Source organism: Mustela nivalis (assembly GCF_964662115.1).
Source record: "Mustela nivalis genome assembly, chromosome: 17".
Lineage (NCBI taxonomy): Eukaryota > Metazoa > Chordata > Mammalia > Carnivora > Mustelidae > Mustela > Mustela nivalis.
The window spans coordinates 22,896,145-22,912,161 of NC_139036.1; the positions used below are offsets into that span (position 1 = coordinate 22,896,145).

General features: G+C 39.3%; 1 protein-coding gene across 12 annotated transcripts in view; it reads left to right on the plus strand.

The window, feature by feature from the left end:
• Positions 1 to 16,017, plus strand: part of RHOT1 (ras homolog family member T1) — a 60,764-nt gene that overhangs the window by 7,885 nt on the left and 36,862 nt on the right. For 8 of the 12 annotated variants that reach the window (XM_082707329.1, XM_082707334.1, XM_082707339.1 and 5 more), the window contains exons 2-6: positions 8,854 to 8,912; positions 10,959 to 11,040; positions 14,551 to 14,594; positions 14,889 to 14,942; positions 15,074 to 15,126. In XM_082707329.1, coding sequence (XP_082563455.1) covers positions 8,854 to 8,912; positions 10,959 to 11,040; positions 14,551 to 14,594; positions 14,889 to 14,942; positions 15,074 to 15,126 — 292 coding nt within the window. The remainder of the gene's footprint in view (positions 1 to 8,853; positions 8,913 to 10,958; positions 11,041 to 14,550; positions 14,595 to 14,888; positions 14,943 to 15,073; positions 15,127 to 16,017) is intronic. The other 4 variants (XM_082707338.1, XM_082707337.1, XM_082707332.1 and 1 more) reach the window with 1 other exon arrangement.

A 16,017-nucleotide genomic window follows, 5' to 3' on the forward strand; every position in this document is an offset into this window, starting at 1 on the left:
GACTTTAAAAGTAACGTGGAACGCCTGTTGAAGGCCTGTGTGGTTGTGAGTAAGGAGCAGTAAGTCTTTAGTTTTCTTGGAAATTAGTAGGCCTTTTAATGTTGGTGTTTGACATCATTTTGATCATTTTTATTGAACATTCCCAGTTGTGGATTAAAAGTTTGTTTTTTGTTTTTGTTTTGTTTTTGTTGAACATTTCCAGTTGTGGATTAAAAGGTTTCTTCTGAAACTGGTGAGGGTTTTGGAGTGGTGGGATACAAGCAAAATTTTAAAATGGTAATTCTAGGGGCCACTGGCTCAGTCATTAAGCATCTGCCTTCACCCCAGGTCGTGATCCCAGGGTCCTGAGATCCAACCCCACCTTGGGCTCCCTGCTTAGCGGGAAGCCTGCTTCTCCCTCTCCTTGCTCCTGCTCTCTTTCTCTCTCTCTCTCTCCCCCTCTCAAATAAATAAAATCTGATAAAAAAATTTAAAAAGTAATTCTAAAAAGGGGATTGTGAGAGGAATCAAGGTCTGAAAGGTATCAACACAGACAGATTTCTCAAGGACCAAGCAAGTATCAAGAAGCATCTGAGTTATTGAGCATCTGATTCATTTTTCCCATTCTTAACATAGTTGATCAACGATAAGAATGTAGAGATGTAAGAGCTCTGCAGAAATGGAACAGTTTCTGGGAACATCTGTGCTGGTGTTAGCTGTGGGTTTTTGGAGACACTAGGGAAAAAAAGACATCTCTACGCGGGTGAGAAAGACCCAGAAGTTCAAAGGTGACAGAAATTGTACAAGCATTGGCTCTTCTGGAAGGTTTGTTGCTTTTAGTACTTGGAGTTTTATTACTTACTAAAATAGTGTATAGTACAGGGCCTGGTGGACTTCACTGGATTCAAAGCAGAGGCAACCTCCTGTCAGGTGACCCACAGTCAGCCCTGCTGTGTGTTGCCTTAAATCAGACATCACCACTCTTTGCAAGGAACTTTATTAGGGCTCTTTCCCAAATGCATTCTTCTTGCTCGGCAGCAGCTTCAGTTGCCAAGAGTAAAAAATAGGCGGGAGGTCCAAGTTCTAGGTTTTCTGAAGCTGCTGCAATAAGGCAGTAGTTTGGTTCATTTTAAGGTTAACTGTTTGGCCCCCACTGTGCGTAATCATGTGCATAGTCAGTAATTAGAATGGACTGCTGTGGATTTGGAGATGAATGTTACCTTGAGCTAGCTGAAGGGTTGGGGTTTCTGGGACCCTAAATAAGGCCACGCTGAAAGGAGTTACTTAAGGAAAAAAGTTACGAAATGCTGATTGTTAGTCAGCAAGTTCTAGAAATTTCTGGATCCCATATTGCCCTGGAGAGTCCTACCTTGTTCTTATAGCTAGGTGAAAGTTCCTGTCAAATCACTTTCCCATACACGAAATAGATAACAGATACAGTTTGGGGATCTGTCTGCCATTGTTGGGGTACTCTAAGGTACATCACTGTAAGGTACATGTAATGTGCACTTTTTTCATCTGTTATAAGCCAGTCTTCTAAGGTGTGCTACATGATAGTGTAGATTAATCACAGAGCATATAAGCATTGATAGCATCTAGTCTTTTTTTTTTTTTAAACTGATGAGAAAATTGGGGCCCAGAGAGAGTCAGTGACAACTCAAGGTTATACTGCTAATTAGAAAGCTGATTCCCAAATCCAAGTTATCTGGCCCATTCTAGTGCTCACTTAACTCCTTTAATATAAACTGTGATCATGATTATCACGACAAACGCCATTTGTGTATTTAATGTTTGCCAGGTGTTGTGCTGAGCATTATGTATCTGTCATTGTAATTAACCCTCTTACCAACTCACCAGCAGCTGTTTACCATTATATAGATGAGTAAACTGAGGCTTGACGACTTGCCTGGGGAAACACAGCCAGTAACCGCTGGGACTAAGATTTCTGTCTAGTTTTGGCTGATTCCAAAGCTTTTATTTTTTCCCCCTTTTTTTTGGTGAACTATTTATATCAAAGGTGTAAAGTATAATATAACAAATACCCATCACTTAAAGAAGACATTACCAATCAGTTGAAGCCCCTTGTATTTTCTTCTCTTTCTCTCAAAAGTAAACAACCACGTTCCTAAATTTTTTTTTTTTTAAGATTTTATTTATTTATTTGACAGAAAGAGACAGCGAGAAAGGAAACACAAGCAGGGGAGAAGGCGAGGGAGAGGGAGAAGCAGGCTTCTCACAGAGGAGGGAGAGGGAACGATGTGTTAGATGCCCTGGGGCTCGATCCTAGGATCCTGGGATCGCACCTGTGCCAAAGGCAGACACTTAATGATTGAGCCACCCAGGTGCCCCACTTTCCTAAATTTCAAATCTGTGTCTTAACCACTAAGCTGTAAGTTGCATTTACTAAGAGCATTTGCTAGGAGCTAAGATTCAGTAATGAGCAAGAAAGACACATTCTCTGTCCTTGTGGAATTTCCTGTGGGTGATAATGAAATTCTTGTTCCTTAGTCTTTCCAGACACTCAGTAGCTGGTAGGAAAAGTAAAGTTTTCATCAAGGAGGTCTAGGAAGTCCTTCAGGAGATCAGTGGTGATATGCTGGATGTTTGCCTAGATGTTATACACGCATAGTACTGTCTTTAGAACCTACGTGTCTTAGTTCATTACTCAGTTTTTCCTCCTTGAGACCAAACTATATGCTGCTTTTATGAGCTTTTTTATTTTCTGCTATGTTTAGAGCAGAAAATATCCCTTTCTCTTCCCACCTTTCCCTGCCCCCTTTCCTTTTTTTCAAGCACAATTGAGCATAGCACTTGATCCCTACCTCTTCCATAGCAGTTTTATCTATCTTGTTTAATACATTTTCCATATTATCCCACAGAGTATGTAAGTTTAAACTTTGCATTTGGAAGACAGTCATGTGAATACTGAGCAAATGAATTGGTAGGAGTCTGCACAGGGAAGATGGGTCATGTAAAACCATAAGTTAATACTGTCTGTATGATCTTCCAGTGGTTTTTTCCCCTAGTTTGTCCAGACATGAGCAAATATGCCAGAATAGAACTTGTACTCTTGGATAGAAGGTCTATTGCAGTGTTTCTCAGTTTTTGAGCCATCTCTACTTCTCATAAATACCAAACTGTCATGTCCTTTTCATTCTGACAGTTTTCTGAGTGTTCTACAATTCAGTTCAATTTTGACACTACCCTGAGTTAGCATCAGATCCTACAAGTTAAAGTCCAAGGTCCCCAACAAGATTACCCTTACTTTATTATTTTTTTTGAAGATTGTATTTACTTACTTGACAGCACAAGCAGAGGGAGCGGCAGGCAAAGGGAGAGGGAGAAGCAGGCTTTCTGGAGGGAAAGGGAGCCGGATGTGGGGCTCGATCCCAGGACCCTGAGATCATGACCTGAGCCAAAGGCAGATGCTTAACTGACTGAGCCACCCAGGTGTCCCTACCCTTACTTTAGACCCCAGCTACAACTGGGGTCCCTAGATTACCCACACTTCTTGGCTGACTACAAGTTTGGAGCTTCCTGCAACCCCCTTAGGTTTGATAACTCACTAGAACAACTCACAGAACTTAGGAAAGTGCTATACTTACATTTACACAAATGAATAGCCAGATTAAGAGGTATGTAGGACAAGGTCTCATAGGATCCTGAGCATGGGAGCATCTGTCCTCATGGAGTCAGAGTGTGCCACCTTCCTGGTTCATCATTATGTTCACCAACTAGGAAGCTCCCCTGAGCTTTGATGTCCAGAGTTTGTTTTTTTTTTAATGGGGATTCATTATGTAGACATGATTGATTAAATCTGTGGGCTCACTCTTGCCTTCACCCTACCAGCTGCTGGGTTTTGGGGTGGGGCTGAAAGTTCCAACCCACTGATTGCATGGTTGGTTTTTGTGACAACGAGTCCCCATCCTAAAGCTCTCTAGTCCCTCCTGTCTAATCAAGATAAACTCAAGTTTGTTGAAAGAGACTGTAACAAAAGATACTCCTATCACCTAGGAACTTCCAAGGGATTTTGAAGCTCTGTGCCAGGAACTGGGTGGGGACAAAGACCAGATGGATTCTTTATTACATCATGCCCTCCTTTAATATTATTGGCAATTTCAACATTAATTGCACAGAGTAATTTTAGAATTACTTAGAATTTAGTAATTTTAGAATGTATTTTTTTTCCTCAGAAGTTACCCTACTGTTCATAGCTCTTCAGCTGCTGTTAAGAAAAACTTTGAATGGGATAGTTCCAGAAGCTCCACGAGGTAGAACTTAATTTCCTAAATGGCAGGGCTGAAATGATAGCAATGCTGTTGTACTTGGGCAAGGAGAAAGTAAGTCAGATAATTCAGTCTGGCTGCTGTGCTAGAGGTCTTTCTCCCACTCATATAAAATTAGAAAATTCAGTTCATTATCAAATATTTGATTATTACGGTACTGTAGATGCAGACATGTTAAGTATGTACGTTGTATTCGTAACAGTTTAGTGTTCAGTTATGTGGCACAGAAGTAGCCCAAAGAAGGAAAGGGAGGGCTGTATTTGCCCTGGGATGTCTTTAGGGAAGAGGTAGAGTTTGTGCTGCCCTTGAGAGATGGTTAACATTTGGAAAAGCAGAGGAGGGAGAGGGAACGATGTGTTAGATGAAGAAAACCATGTGAGGAGGCAAGATCCGTAATAGCCTGTTTGTGCTTACACAGAGCAGAATGGCCTTATTTGAGCAAACCATGCATGTGGAAATAGTGGGAAATGAGATTAGATAGATGAGGTGGCATTAAATTATGCATGATTTTTAAAGGCCAGCAGAATGTTTCACCTTGATGTGGTAGGTAATTGAGAGTCAAGGCTTTTGATCAGATGAGTTAGAAAATGAAAAGATGTCTAAGAGAGAGGGGTTGCCATTTGTATTCTGATGGATTTTAATAAGAGGAGAGGTTGGAGGAAGGGATAGAAAATATTCTAATTACAGAAAGGTGGGAACAGAGAGAAAGGAATTAATATTAAAAATTTCAGAGGAAAATTTGACAGAATTCGAATGCTCAGTACAGAGGAAGGGTATATCAAGCATGGCCAGTTTTTGAGTTTTTGCTTTATGTCCTGATATGTAGAAAGAATATTCTTTTTTGGTGAAAATCTCATAAATCTGTTGGTATATAATCTCCATGAATGTAAAAATAAGGAAGAACTAGTGCCTTGATCAGGTGTATCCCCAGCACCAGAAATAGTGCCTCGCCTATAGAAGTCCTCAAGAAATATTTCTTGAAGGAGTGAAATAATGCATTTAACTTGCCATTCTTTAGGTAAATTTTAGTTGCCCTTTGTAAAAAAAAAAATTTTAAGTAGGCTCCATGCCCACTGTGGAGCCCCGTGTGGGGCTTGAACTCACAACCCTGAGATCAAGACCTGAGCTCAGATCAAGAGTTGGATGCTTAACTGACTGAGCCACCCAGACACCCTGCCATCTATAAATTTAGAACATGCCAGTTTTTACTACTAAATAGTGACTTTTAAAATAGTAATTGTTAACATTTTCTAGGAGCAAAAATTGTTTATATTTGTTGTAGAAAATTGGGAAAAGATGCAGAAGTACAAAAGCACAAAGAAAGTTGCAATTACGTTTACTTCAGAGATGACTGCTTTGGTGTATAGATCCTTCAGGGTTGTTTTTTTTTTCCAGTGTGAATACATATTTTTTATAAAATGAGGTCATATAGTAATTCTGATTTATACCTGTATAAATGTCATTTTTTCGGAGTAAAATGGAACAATTTGAGCCTCTAAATAATGACACTAGTGGATCATAACGCATAGAATAGTGTAGGAATCCATGAGACCGTGCTGATATGAATCAGAAGGGAGTTTTTGCTTAAAGCAGAATGCAAAGTAATGTAGAAGGACTGATAGAAACACCACCACATAACCACCACTAAAGCAACACAAGACAGAACAAGCAACACAAGACATGAATGGCTGCTAAAACCAGTAGGTGAAAGTTTGATGAGAAACAGTATTCACATAGTCTCAACTTACAGTTGACTATAGTGGCTTGTAGTCTCACAGGATACTTATCAATTATAAAGGGAATGATAATAACCTGCAGACACCACATCCTCCAAGTGATGAAAATTAACATCACCATTAGTGGGACAAATTGACATAGTCTCCTTTCTACTGTGATGCACTTTGAGGGATACAGTATCATTTCTGGAATGTTCCTTCGCAGAATGCAAAACCTGAAATTATGAGATAATATCATACAAACCCAATTGAGAGAGAGTCTACAAATTAAATGACTTTTTTTTTTTTTTTTTTTTTTTTAATGCTGAGGCCATGAAAGATAAAAAGAGGAACTCTTCCAGACTAAAGACAAAGGAAACATGACGACCAAATGCAACATTAGATCCTGGGGGAAGAAAAAGATTTTTCTTTTCTATAAGAGATGGTAATGGGACAAATGGTGAGATGTGAAATAAGGTCGACAGAGTAGATAATAGCACTGTTAGTGTTAATTTCCTGATCTTGACAGTACACCGTGGTTATGGAAGAGAATGATCTCGTTTTTAGGAAATACATAACTTAAGGTGCTTAAGGGTAAAGAGGCATCTACAACTTACTCTTAAATGGTTTAAAAAGAGTAGGGGGAGGGAGAGGAAAGGAATGATAATATAATGTTAACATTTGAGGGATTTGGTTAAAGAATAGATATGACTCCTTTGTACTATTTTTGCAATGTTTCTGAAAGTTGATACTTTCTCAAAATAAGTTAAAAAAAAAAAAAGTGGAACCAGAGCTGGATTAGTCACCAGTGAATCAGTGAATATTTTAATTAATTTATATAGTTTTTGTGTATGTAGTGCTTGCTGACTTTAGGGGCTATCATTCCTTCTCTGTATTATTGTCTTAATATTTTTTGTTTTTTTTAAGATTTTATTTATTTGGGAGAAAGAAAAAGAGCGAGCAAGTGTGCAAGAGGGAGCAGGAGGCATAGGGAGAGGGAGAAGCAGCCTCGCTGCTGAGCAGGGAACCTGATGCGGGACTTGATCCGAAGACCTTGATCGTGACCAGAGCCAAAGGCTGACACCTAATAGACTGAGCCACCCAGGCACCCCATGTCTTAATATTTTTTTAAAGTATGTTGCAGGAAAGAGAACACTGGCTTAGCCATCAGAAAGATGGGTTATTTTCTTAAGTCTGCAACTCATTTTTTTTTGTGAGCCCTTGAGAAATCGCTGTTTCTGGGCCCCAGGTTCTTCATCTGAATTTTGCAGGGGGCTGGATAAGCTGACATTGATAACTGTATTCTAGTGGTACTTTGAGATGGACTCTGGATTCACTGACATGGTTGGAACTCAGAGAAGTGTTATCTTATAGTCAGCTACTTGAAAAAGGCCCAAGCCTTCAAACACGAGTAAACTGAAAAGATCCTCAGAAATCAGAGCTATAAGATACCTGTCGCTCAGTCTACTCTGAGTTTCCCCAAGCAACACTTGTTTGCAGCATACCCTTTACGTGGTTTTGGCCCACACTCTTTTTTTTCTTTTTCAAGCCATTCATTATTTTTCCGGAGACTTGACTTGTGGTTTTCATCACTGTTTCTTTTAGTCATCATTTTAAAAAAGGAATGTGACTTTTCTTCACTTTAAAATTTTCCAGTTCTTTAATATTTAGGCTTTACCTTTGGAAACTTATTTGCCGTTATGGCAGAGATTAATAGGCGGGTGGATTGTTTTCCTCTAGAATCACAAAAGGATTTAGTTGATGCAGTTGAATGTATATGATCAGAAAGTGATGGGAATGGAAATGAAATTTCCAAATGAAAATGAAGATTTTTAAGTTTGTGCATTAAAAATCTTTCTAGAGAAAAAAATCTTGCTAGGTTAGAAAATATAACAGGAAAGCTACTTTTGCTCTCACTAAGTTTTTCTATATGATAACCTAAAAAAAGAATGTACGGATGTCCAAAGCAGACACCCTTATCTTCTCTTGGTGAGGATGTAAGTTAGCTTGTTCTTTTTTAGAGGTGATTTAACAATAGTTATTAAAAATGAAGATTATGCATGCTAACGAGTTCACTTCTAGGAATTTACCCTGTAGAAATATTCATTGCAGCATTGTTTATAAAGGCAAAAACTTGAACAGTGCTCATCGTTAGAAGACTGCATTAATAAATTAGGACATGTCTTATGATGGATTCTTATACAACTGTCAAGAAATAATGTAAGAGATCTTTTATATTAATGTAAAATGGATTTCCTGCTGCTATTTTTAAAAATTGTGATAAAATATTTAAGGAATATGGTTTGACGTTTTAACCATTTTTGAGAGTATGGTTAAGGGACATTAAATACATTCACAGTGTTGTGTAATCATCAGCATTTTTTCCATCTAAAAGTCTTTCATCATCCCCAATAAAACTCTGTGTTTATTACATAATAACTGTACCTTCACTCATCTCAGGAAATTTTTACATATGGACGTGGAATGCTACCCAAGTACATAATTAAACAATAAGGGAAGATTGTAAAATAGTATGAATGCTGCGATTCTACTTGTAAACTGTGTGGTGAATTATTATAATAGCATAAGTAAGGAAAAAATCTGGGAGACTTCATATACGAAACTGGTAGAAAGGGATTTGGGGGAAGATTTTTGCTTTTATATATTTTGGTAATTTTTTAGTTTTAAACAATGGGCATGTGTAACTTTCCAAAACAGAAAAAAAGATAAATTTTAAGCATTGTACTAAAACTGGGTGAGTTGGATGCCTCTGATTTTAGCTAATGAATAACAGACTCTGCTCTGTTGTTGAATTTGAGCTTATGGAGAATCTGGGCATTTTATTATTAAAATAATGATGTTTGTTTTCACAGCTAGAGTTGGGAAGACATCACTGATTATGTCTCTGGTCAGTGAAGAATTCCCAGAAGAGGTAAACATTTTTATGTCTTTTCTACATTTGAAATCTTTTTAATTTATCAAAATTGAGTTGAAGTGAAATAAGTTCTGCACTTTTTTGGCAGGTGTTTCCTTTCTGACAGCTGTGACTATAAAAGGGCTCATATTAGTTTACACAGGGTATCCCTGAAATGTAGCGCAGGAGCAAGAATCAAACCAGATCTGGGTTCACTAAGTCCTTTCCTTTTCCTCCTTTGGATCTTGGCTAGGACATTTGTCATCTCTGTGCCTTAGTTGTCCCATCTGTAAAATGGGAGCTGGAAGGGCTATTACAGATCATCTAAGCTGTTAATCCTTTCCTAAAAACAAAATGTTATTCATAACCCCAAAATATAAAATAGGCGAGTATCCTTTAGTTGAAATAAGGGTGAAATGTCTAGCTGGCTCCCCACCTGCCTTCCATCTGACACTCCCTGGTCTTTGAGGCATTAGTACCCCTAGGATTCCGACCACATATCTGAGAACCTTTCATATTATCCATTACATCATTTTACAAATGAAGAAACTAATTCATAACACCACTGAAAGGATTGTTTTGTGTCTCAAAGGAGGTAAGGTTAATGATAGTAGAGTAAGGTGATTTTATGATTATTGCAATAAATTTGTGTTCCAGAATGAGGGACTGTTGGCTTAGGCCTTATGTAAAGTTAGAATTCTGTTTTGGGGAATGGGATTGATGCAAATGGGATGAATACTATTTATTCTCTTCACGTAGTTAGTATTATTAGTCCCACAGTTTGCATTTCCTTTTTCTTTCCTCTTGTTTAGTTAGGAATATGTATAATCTCATTGTTTAGACAGGAATTCGGTATATTATATGGTAGTGTTTTCATCAGTTACAAATGCCATTATGACCATTCGTTGTTTCTTTTGTTTCCCCCCCTTTAAATAAGATACTGAAATAAGTAATTACTTAATTTGTGGAATGAAGTGTATCATCATCATCTGATCACTTGGAGTATAATACCTAAAAGTTTTCTATGATCATTTAACTGAGTTTAGAATTGTCATTTTAGCATAGTCCTCTTGGGTATGGATAAGAGGTTTTTAATTGATTTAAAAAAATCATAGTCTTCCTTTAAAAATGGAGTCATTTAATAAGGCTTATGTAGCCAATCAGTTATCTTCTAGAAGAAATCAATTTTGATAATTTATTGTTTTATTTGAGAATTGCTTTGGATTAACATAGCTCCTCATTTGTAGAGTATCTTAAGCATCAAAAAAATGGAATGAAAATAGCATTTAAAAATCAAATGTTTGAAACACTGAATTAACTTAGGTATTGTTTTAGGCTGTGTTAGAGCTGAAGTATATTTAATATGTCCTGTGCCCACACAAGTAGAAATGTGCATGCTTTTTTTTTTTTTTTAAAGATTTTATTTATTTATTTGAGAGAGAGAGATCACAAGTAGGCAGAGAGGCAGGCAGGGGTGGGGGGAAGCAGGCTCCCGTTGAGCAGAGAGCCAGATGCAGGGCTTGATCCCAGGACCCTGAGATCATGACCTGAGCTGAAGGCAGAGGCTCAACCCACTGAGCCACCCAGGCACCCCTAAATGTGCATTTTTTTTTTTAAGATTTTATTTATTTATTTTACAGAGATCACAAGTAGTCAGAGAGGCAGGCAGAGAGAGAGGAGGAAGCAGGCTCCCCACCGAGCAGAGAGCCCGATGCGGGGCTGGATCCCAGGACCCTAGGATCATGACCTGAGCCGAAAGCAGAGGCCCTAACTCACTGAGCCACCCAGGCGCCCCTGTGCATGTTTTTTTAAAAGAAGTGTTTTTCGGGGCACCTGGGCGACTGGGTTGTGCATCCAACTCTTGATCTCATGTCTTCATCTCAAGGTTGTGGGTTCAAGCACAAAAAATAAGCATTTAAAAGTATAATAAATCTTCGAAGGATAAGTATGGGTGGAAGGGGATAATATATAGGTGAATTTACATGATCTGTTAACAAGTTTGATGGATAATAGCTGAAGGTTTTTTTTTTTTTCTTCCTTTTCTGTGTTTGTTTGCAAATGAAGGTTCCTCCCCGGGCAGAAGAAATTACCATTCCAGCTGATGTCACCCCTGAGAGAGTTCCTACACACATCGTAGATTACTCAGGTAATGAATATCCTCTTGTGGGTGAAGCTGCAGGGTTAATTGAATAGTCCTCAAAGAAGGGGTACATACTGAGCTTTAAAAAATGTGCCAGGATAGGCGTTCCTTTTTCTCTAGCAGTAAATAATCATTTCCTAATCTTGTCTCATTTATATCTCCTTGCCAACCCCCACCCCATACCCCACATAAAGCCTCCATCTTGTAGTTCTCTGTCCTAGATCTACTAAGCTGGGTTCCATAATAATGAAAAAGAAAGAGTGATGATAAATGACGAGTAGTAGATAAATCATTACCCTCCTTGACTTGGCATGTTTGCAGAGGTAAGTTCTGGATTAGTTTTGTTATCAGGCATTCAGGAATGCTCTTATGATGTAGAAAGAGTTCTGAGTTTGAGGATTTGTTGAGTTCTAAATTTGTTCTTTAATTTATCAGAATTGTCCCCTCCCCAAAATAACAGTTAAAACAGTTGTCAGCTTGCTTACATTGTATAATAATAGAAGCACATTTGTATTGCTTTTAATAATTTAAAATTTTTCTACCCACTAGTACTTACTTTTTTTTCTTTCAAAGATTTTATTTATTTATTTGACAGAAGGGGGTGGGGAGAGTGGCAGAGGGAGAAGCAGGCTCACTGCTGAGCAGAGAGCCTGACGTGGGGCTCCATCTCAGAACTCTGTAATCATGACCTGAGCCGAAGGCAGATGCTTAACGACTGAGCAACCCAAGTGCCCCTCAGACTTACTTTTTTTTTTTTTTTTTTTTTTAAGATTTTTAAATTTATTTATTTGCCAGAGACAGAGGGAGAGAGAGCGAGCGAGCACAGGCAGACAGAGGCAGAGGGAGAAGCAGGCTCCCTGCCGAGCAAGGAGCCCGATGTGGGACTCGATCCCAGGACGCTGGGATCATGACCTGAGCCGAAGGCAGCTGCTTAACCAACTGAGCCACCCAGGCGTCCCTCAGACTTACTTTTTTTTTTTTTTTTTTTAAAGATTTTTTAATTTATTTATTTGACAGACAGAGATCACAAGTAGGCAGAGAGGCAGGCAGAGAGAGAGAGGAGGAGGAAGCAGGCTCTCTGCAGAGCAGACAGCCCGATGCGGGGCTCGATCCCAGGACCCTGGGATCATGACCTGAGCCGAAAGCAGAGGCTTTAACCCACTGAGCCACCCAGGCGCCCCTCAGACTTACTTTTTAATCACTAAATTATTCTGCTTGTTCTGGGACTTCTTTAAAAAAAAAAAAAGGAGGCGTGCCTGGCTGGCTCAGTTGGTAGAGAGTGTGACTCTTGATCTTGGGTTTGTGAGTTCGATCCCCACATTGGGAGTTAGTTGTAACAGATGGACCACTCTGATGGGTTATGTTCATAAAGTGGGAAGCTATGTGGGAGCAGGAAGTATATGGGGAATCTCTGTACCTTCCACTCAGTTTTGCTGTACATTTTAAAACTGCTCTAAAACATAAAATCTGTTTGTAAGAATGGCATAATTACATTGGTAATACTTTGTTTTCCTAAGCTGGTATTCCACATACTTTAAAAGTGAAATACCAGGACTTGCAGTCCAGTACATATGATTATCAAACTCTTAAAATTTGGCTAGTCTAAGCTGAAAAGTGCTGTAAGTATAAAATACAGGTGGAATTAGAGAGTTGGTATGAGGGGTGACTGGGGGTCTCAGTGGGTTAAAGCCTCTGCCTTCGGCTCAGGTCATGATCCCAGAGTCCTGGGATTGAGCCCCACATTGGGCTCTCTGCTTGGTGAGGAGCCTGCTTCCTCTTTCTCTGCCTGCCTCTGCCTACTTGTGATCTCTGTCTGTCAAATAAATAAAATCTTAAAAAAAAAAAAAACAACTTGGTGTGAGAAGAAGAATGTAAATCTTATCATAATTCTTTTGTTGAGTACGTGATGAACTTTTAATATTTTTGATACCTTGGATTAAATGAAAATGTACTTTTACCTGTTCCTTTTTACTTTTTGAACAGGAGAGGGGCATAGGGAGAGGGGGAGAGAGAACCTTAAGCAGGCTCCACACCCAGTGCAGAACCTATCATGGGGCTTGATCCTATGACCCTGAGATCGTGACCTGAGCCAAAATCAAGAGACAAACACTTGACCCACACACCCCAACCTTTTGATTTTTTTAATGTGACTATGGCAACATTAAAAATGACATACATGGCTTGCTTGTCCAGCTGCTAGACAGCACTATACCAGAAGCTGAGGGGGTTGGACGCTTTCTGTGGCAGTCAGCCTTATAACCTGCTTCATTTACAAAATTATTCTCTTACCGCATTGGAGTTGAAGCCATTACCCATTGATTACTCAGCATACGAAAAGATATTTAAAATGTGGCCAGTTGTTTAGCATAAATTAAAATATCATTATGCTCATGTATGGTGTTAGTTTGTATGTCAGAAATAACAGGCATTTTGGGGGGAGAATATTTAACATAAGGTAATCTAAATTAATGTCTGTTACTGTGTTTCTCTTCATTTGAATGCTTTTTAAAAAATTTATTTGTTTATTTGAGCTAGAGAGAGCAAAAGCCAGAGGGGCAGGGAATCTCAAGCAGACTCCCTGCTAAGTGCAGAGCCCAGTGCAGGGCTTGATTTCCTGACCCTGAGATCATGACCTGAGCTGAAACCAAGAGTTGGACGCTTCACTGACTGAGCCATCCAGTCACCCCATTCATTTGTATGCTTTTTCATCATGGCTCTCATCATGCATATCCCTCTGCACTCTGGGGTTTTATGTACATCCACCATTTGAGACCCATTCCAGCCAGAGATACGTGCTGGAAAGGGAACTCTTGATACATAAATGTATCACTCATCACTCATCACTATCATGCTTGGGTTTTGCTTCTGGGACCTACTTTTTTTTTTTTTTTAAGATTTTATTTATTTATTTGACAGAGATCACAGGTAGGCAGAGAGGCAGGCAGAGAGAGAGGGGGAAGCAGGCTCTCTGCTGAGCAGAGAGCCCGATGCAGGGCTCGATCCCAGAACCCTGAGATCATGACCTGAGCTGAAGGCAGAGGCTTTAACCCACTGAGCCACCCAGGCGCCCCTGGGGCCTACTTTCTTAAGATACAAGCTCTTAAGCTTGTATTGCCCAGATTCTCACCTGGCCTTCTGACCCTGTGTGTATGGACTCTTTGTCTGGGCTTCTGACCGCAGCACCTAGTCTTCTAGCTTGGGTTTCTGATCTCTTTGGCCTGACCCATCTCAGCTCTGGATCAGATGCTGGCCTAGATTTATCACACAATGCCTTCTGCTCTTCGTGCCCCTGGTAGACTTGTCTTTCAGTGCCAGCCAGCTTCCTTATCGTAGTCCAACTCTTTCCTTCCCTGGCTTGCCCTTGTCTTTGGCGCCTCATCTGGCTCTACACTACTACATAAATGTCATGGGGGATGAAGAATGTTGGATGCGTGCCATGTAGAATGTTAGCTTGGCCATTAGTTTTTATGAAAATGTTTAAAATAATGAACACCTTTTTAACTTTGTCATTTGTAGAAGCAGAACAGAGTGATGAACAGCTTCATCAAGAGATATCACAGGTGGGTTTAAAAAAAAAATAGCTGTGGGGTTTTTTTTGGTGATAATTTTGTGAGTGTTGTTTATTCTCTCACTTAGGTCTTTTCAATTCTATGTTGTTAACTGCTGACTTTGATTGTGTATTTTTGCATTAAGTTCTTAGGAACTCTCTACTCTTGGAGGCATGCTAAGTGTGGGGGTTTTTTTTTAGGTTTCAAATTTTAGTCTTCCTTTAGCCCAAATATGTTAATTTAGATGCTACCAGTTAAATTTGTGTTGTTTAAAAATACCATTAATTTCTTAATTTTTTCTTGTAGGCTAATGTCATCTGCATAGTTTATGCTGTTAACAACAAGCATTCTATCGATAAGGTATGAGCGTGTGACTTTCTTCAGTATATCTAGTTAAATTTCTGTGGGTGCACTTTTAAAACTGATCTTCCATTTAGAGTTTTCAGAGAAGATCCTCACTGTGGCTTAGCTTTTGTTGATTTTCTTTTTAGGTAACAAGTCGATGGATTCCTCTCATAAATGAAAGAACGGACAAAGACAGCAGGTATATTTTTTTTCCTCTGAAACTTTGTATATTGAAAAATGTCAAACTTAGAGAAAAGTTGCAAGAAATCGTACAGTGAACACCTGTAAACCCTTCACTTACATCCACTAGTTAACATTTGCCACGTTTGCTTTACCTATAGGTCTTTCTCTGTTTCTGCACAGATGCTGGTTTTGGGAGAAATTATTTGAGACAGCACATATATTTGTGAGCAAAGCAGAAAACCAAGTTCTGGGTGCCTGGGTGGCTCAGTGGGTTAAGCCGCTGCCTTCAGCTCAGGTCATGATCTCAGGGTCCTGGGATCGAGTCCCGCATCGGGCTCTCTGCTCGGCAGGGAGCCTGCTTCTTCCTCTCTCTCTCTCTGCCTGTCTTTCTGCCTACTTGAAAAAAAAAAAGAAAAGAAAAGAAAACCAAGTTCTGGTACTAGAATGATTTATAACTTCTGACCGTAAATATTTTGATCACTGATCTTCCATTATTTCTTTTTCTCAAACCAGTGCTTAAGAAGTCTCTAGTTTAGAATTCCTCTTTATCTGTATCGTAATTGCCTTCTCTGTGGAGGTGCCCCTTGGGTGAGGAACGGTTTCCCCTTGTCACTGATTACTTACAGGGTGGTGTGTGTAAGGGCACGGGACTGGGAGGAGAGCGAGTGCCCTCTGAGATCTGGCTTAATCCACTTGACTTCATTGAGCCTTCCTTCCTCCTCTGTAGTGGAGACGAGGTTAATGCCAGTCTTGGCTGCATGTGGTAATTTTGAGAATCCAGTGAAATAATGCACTTGTACTGCTTTATAAGTTCTCTAAAGATTGCTAGAGATCTTTATTAGGAATGTATAGAGGGAAATTTCTTGGAAATTCTTTGGAAGATAATGTGTGATGGGAAGAAGTAAGA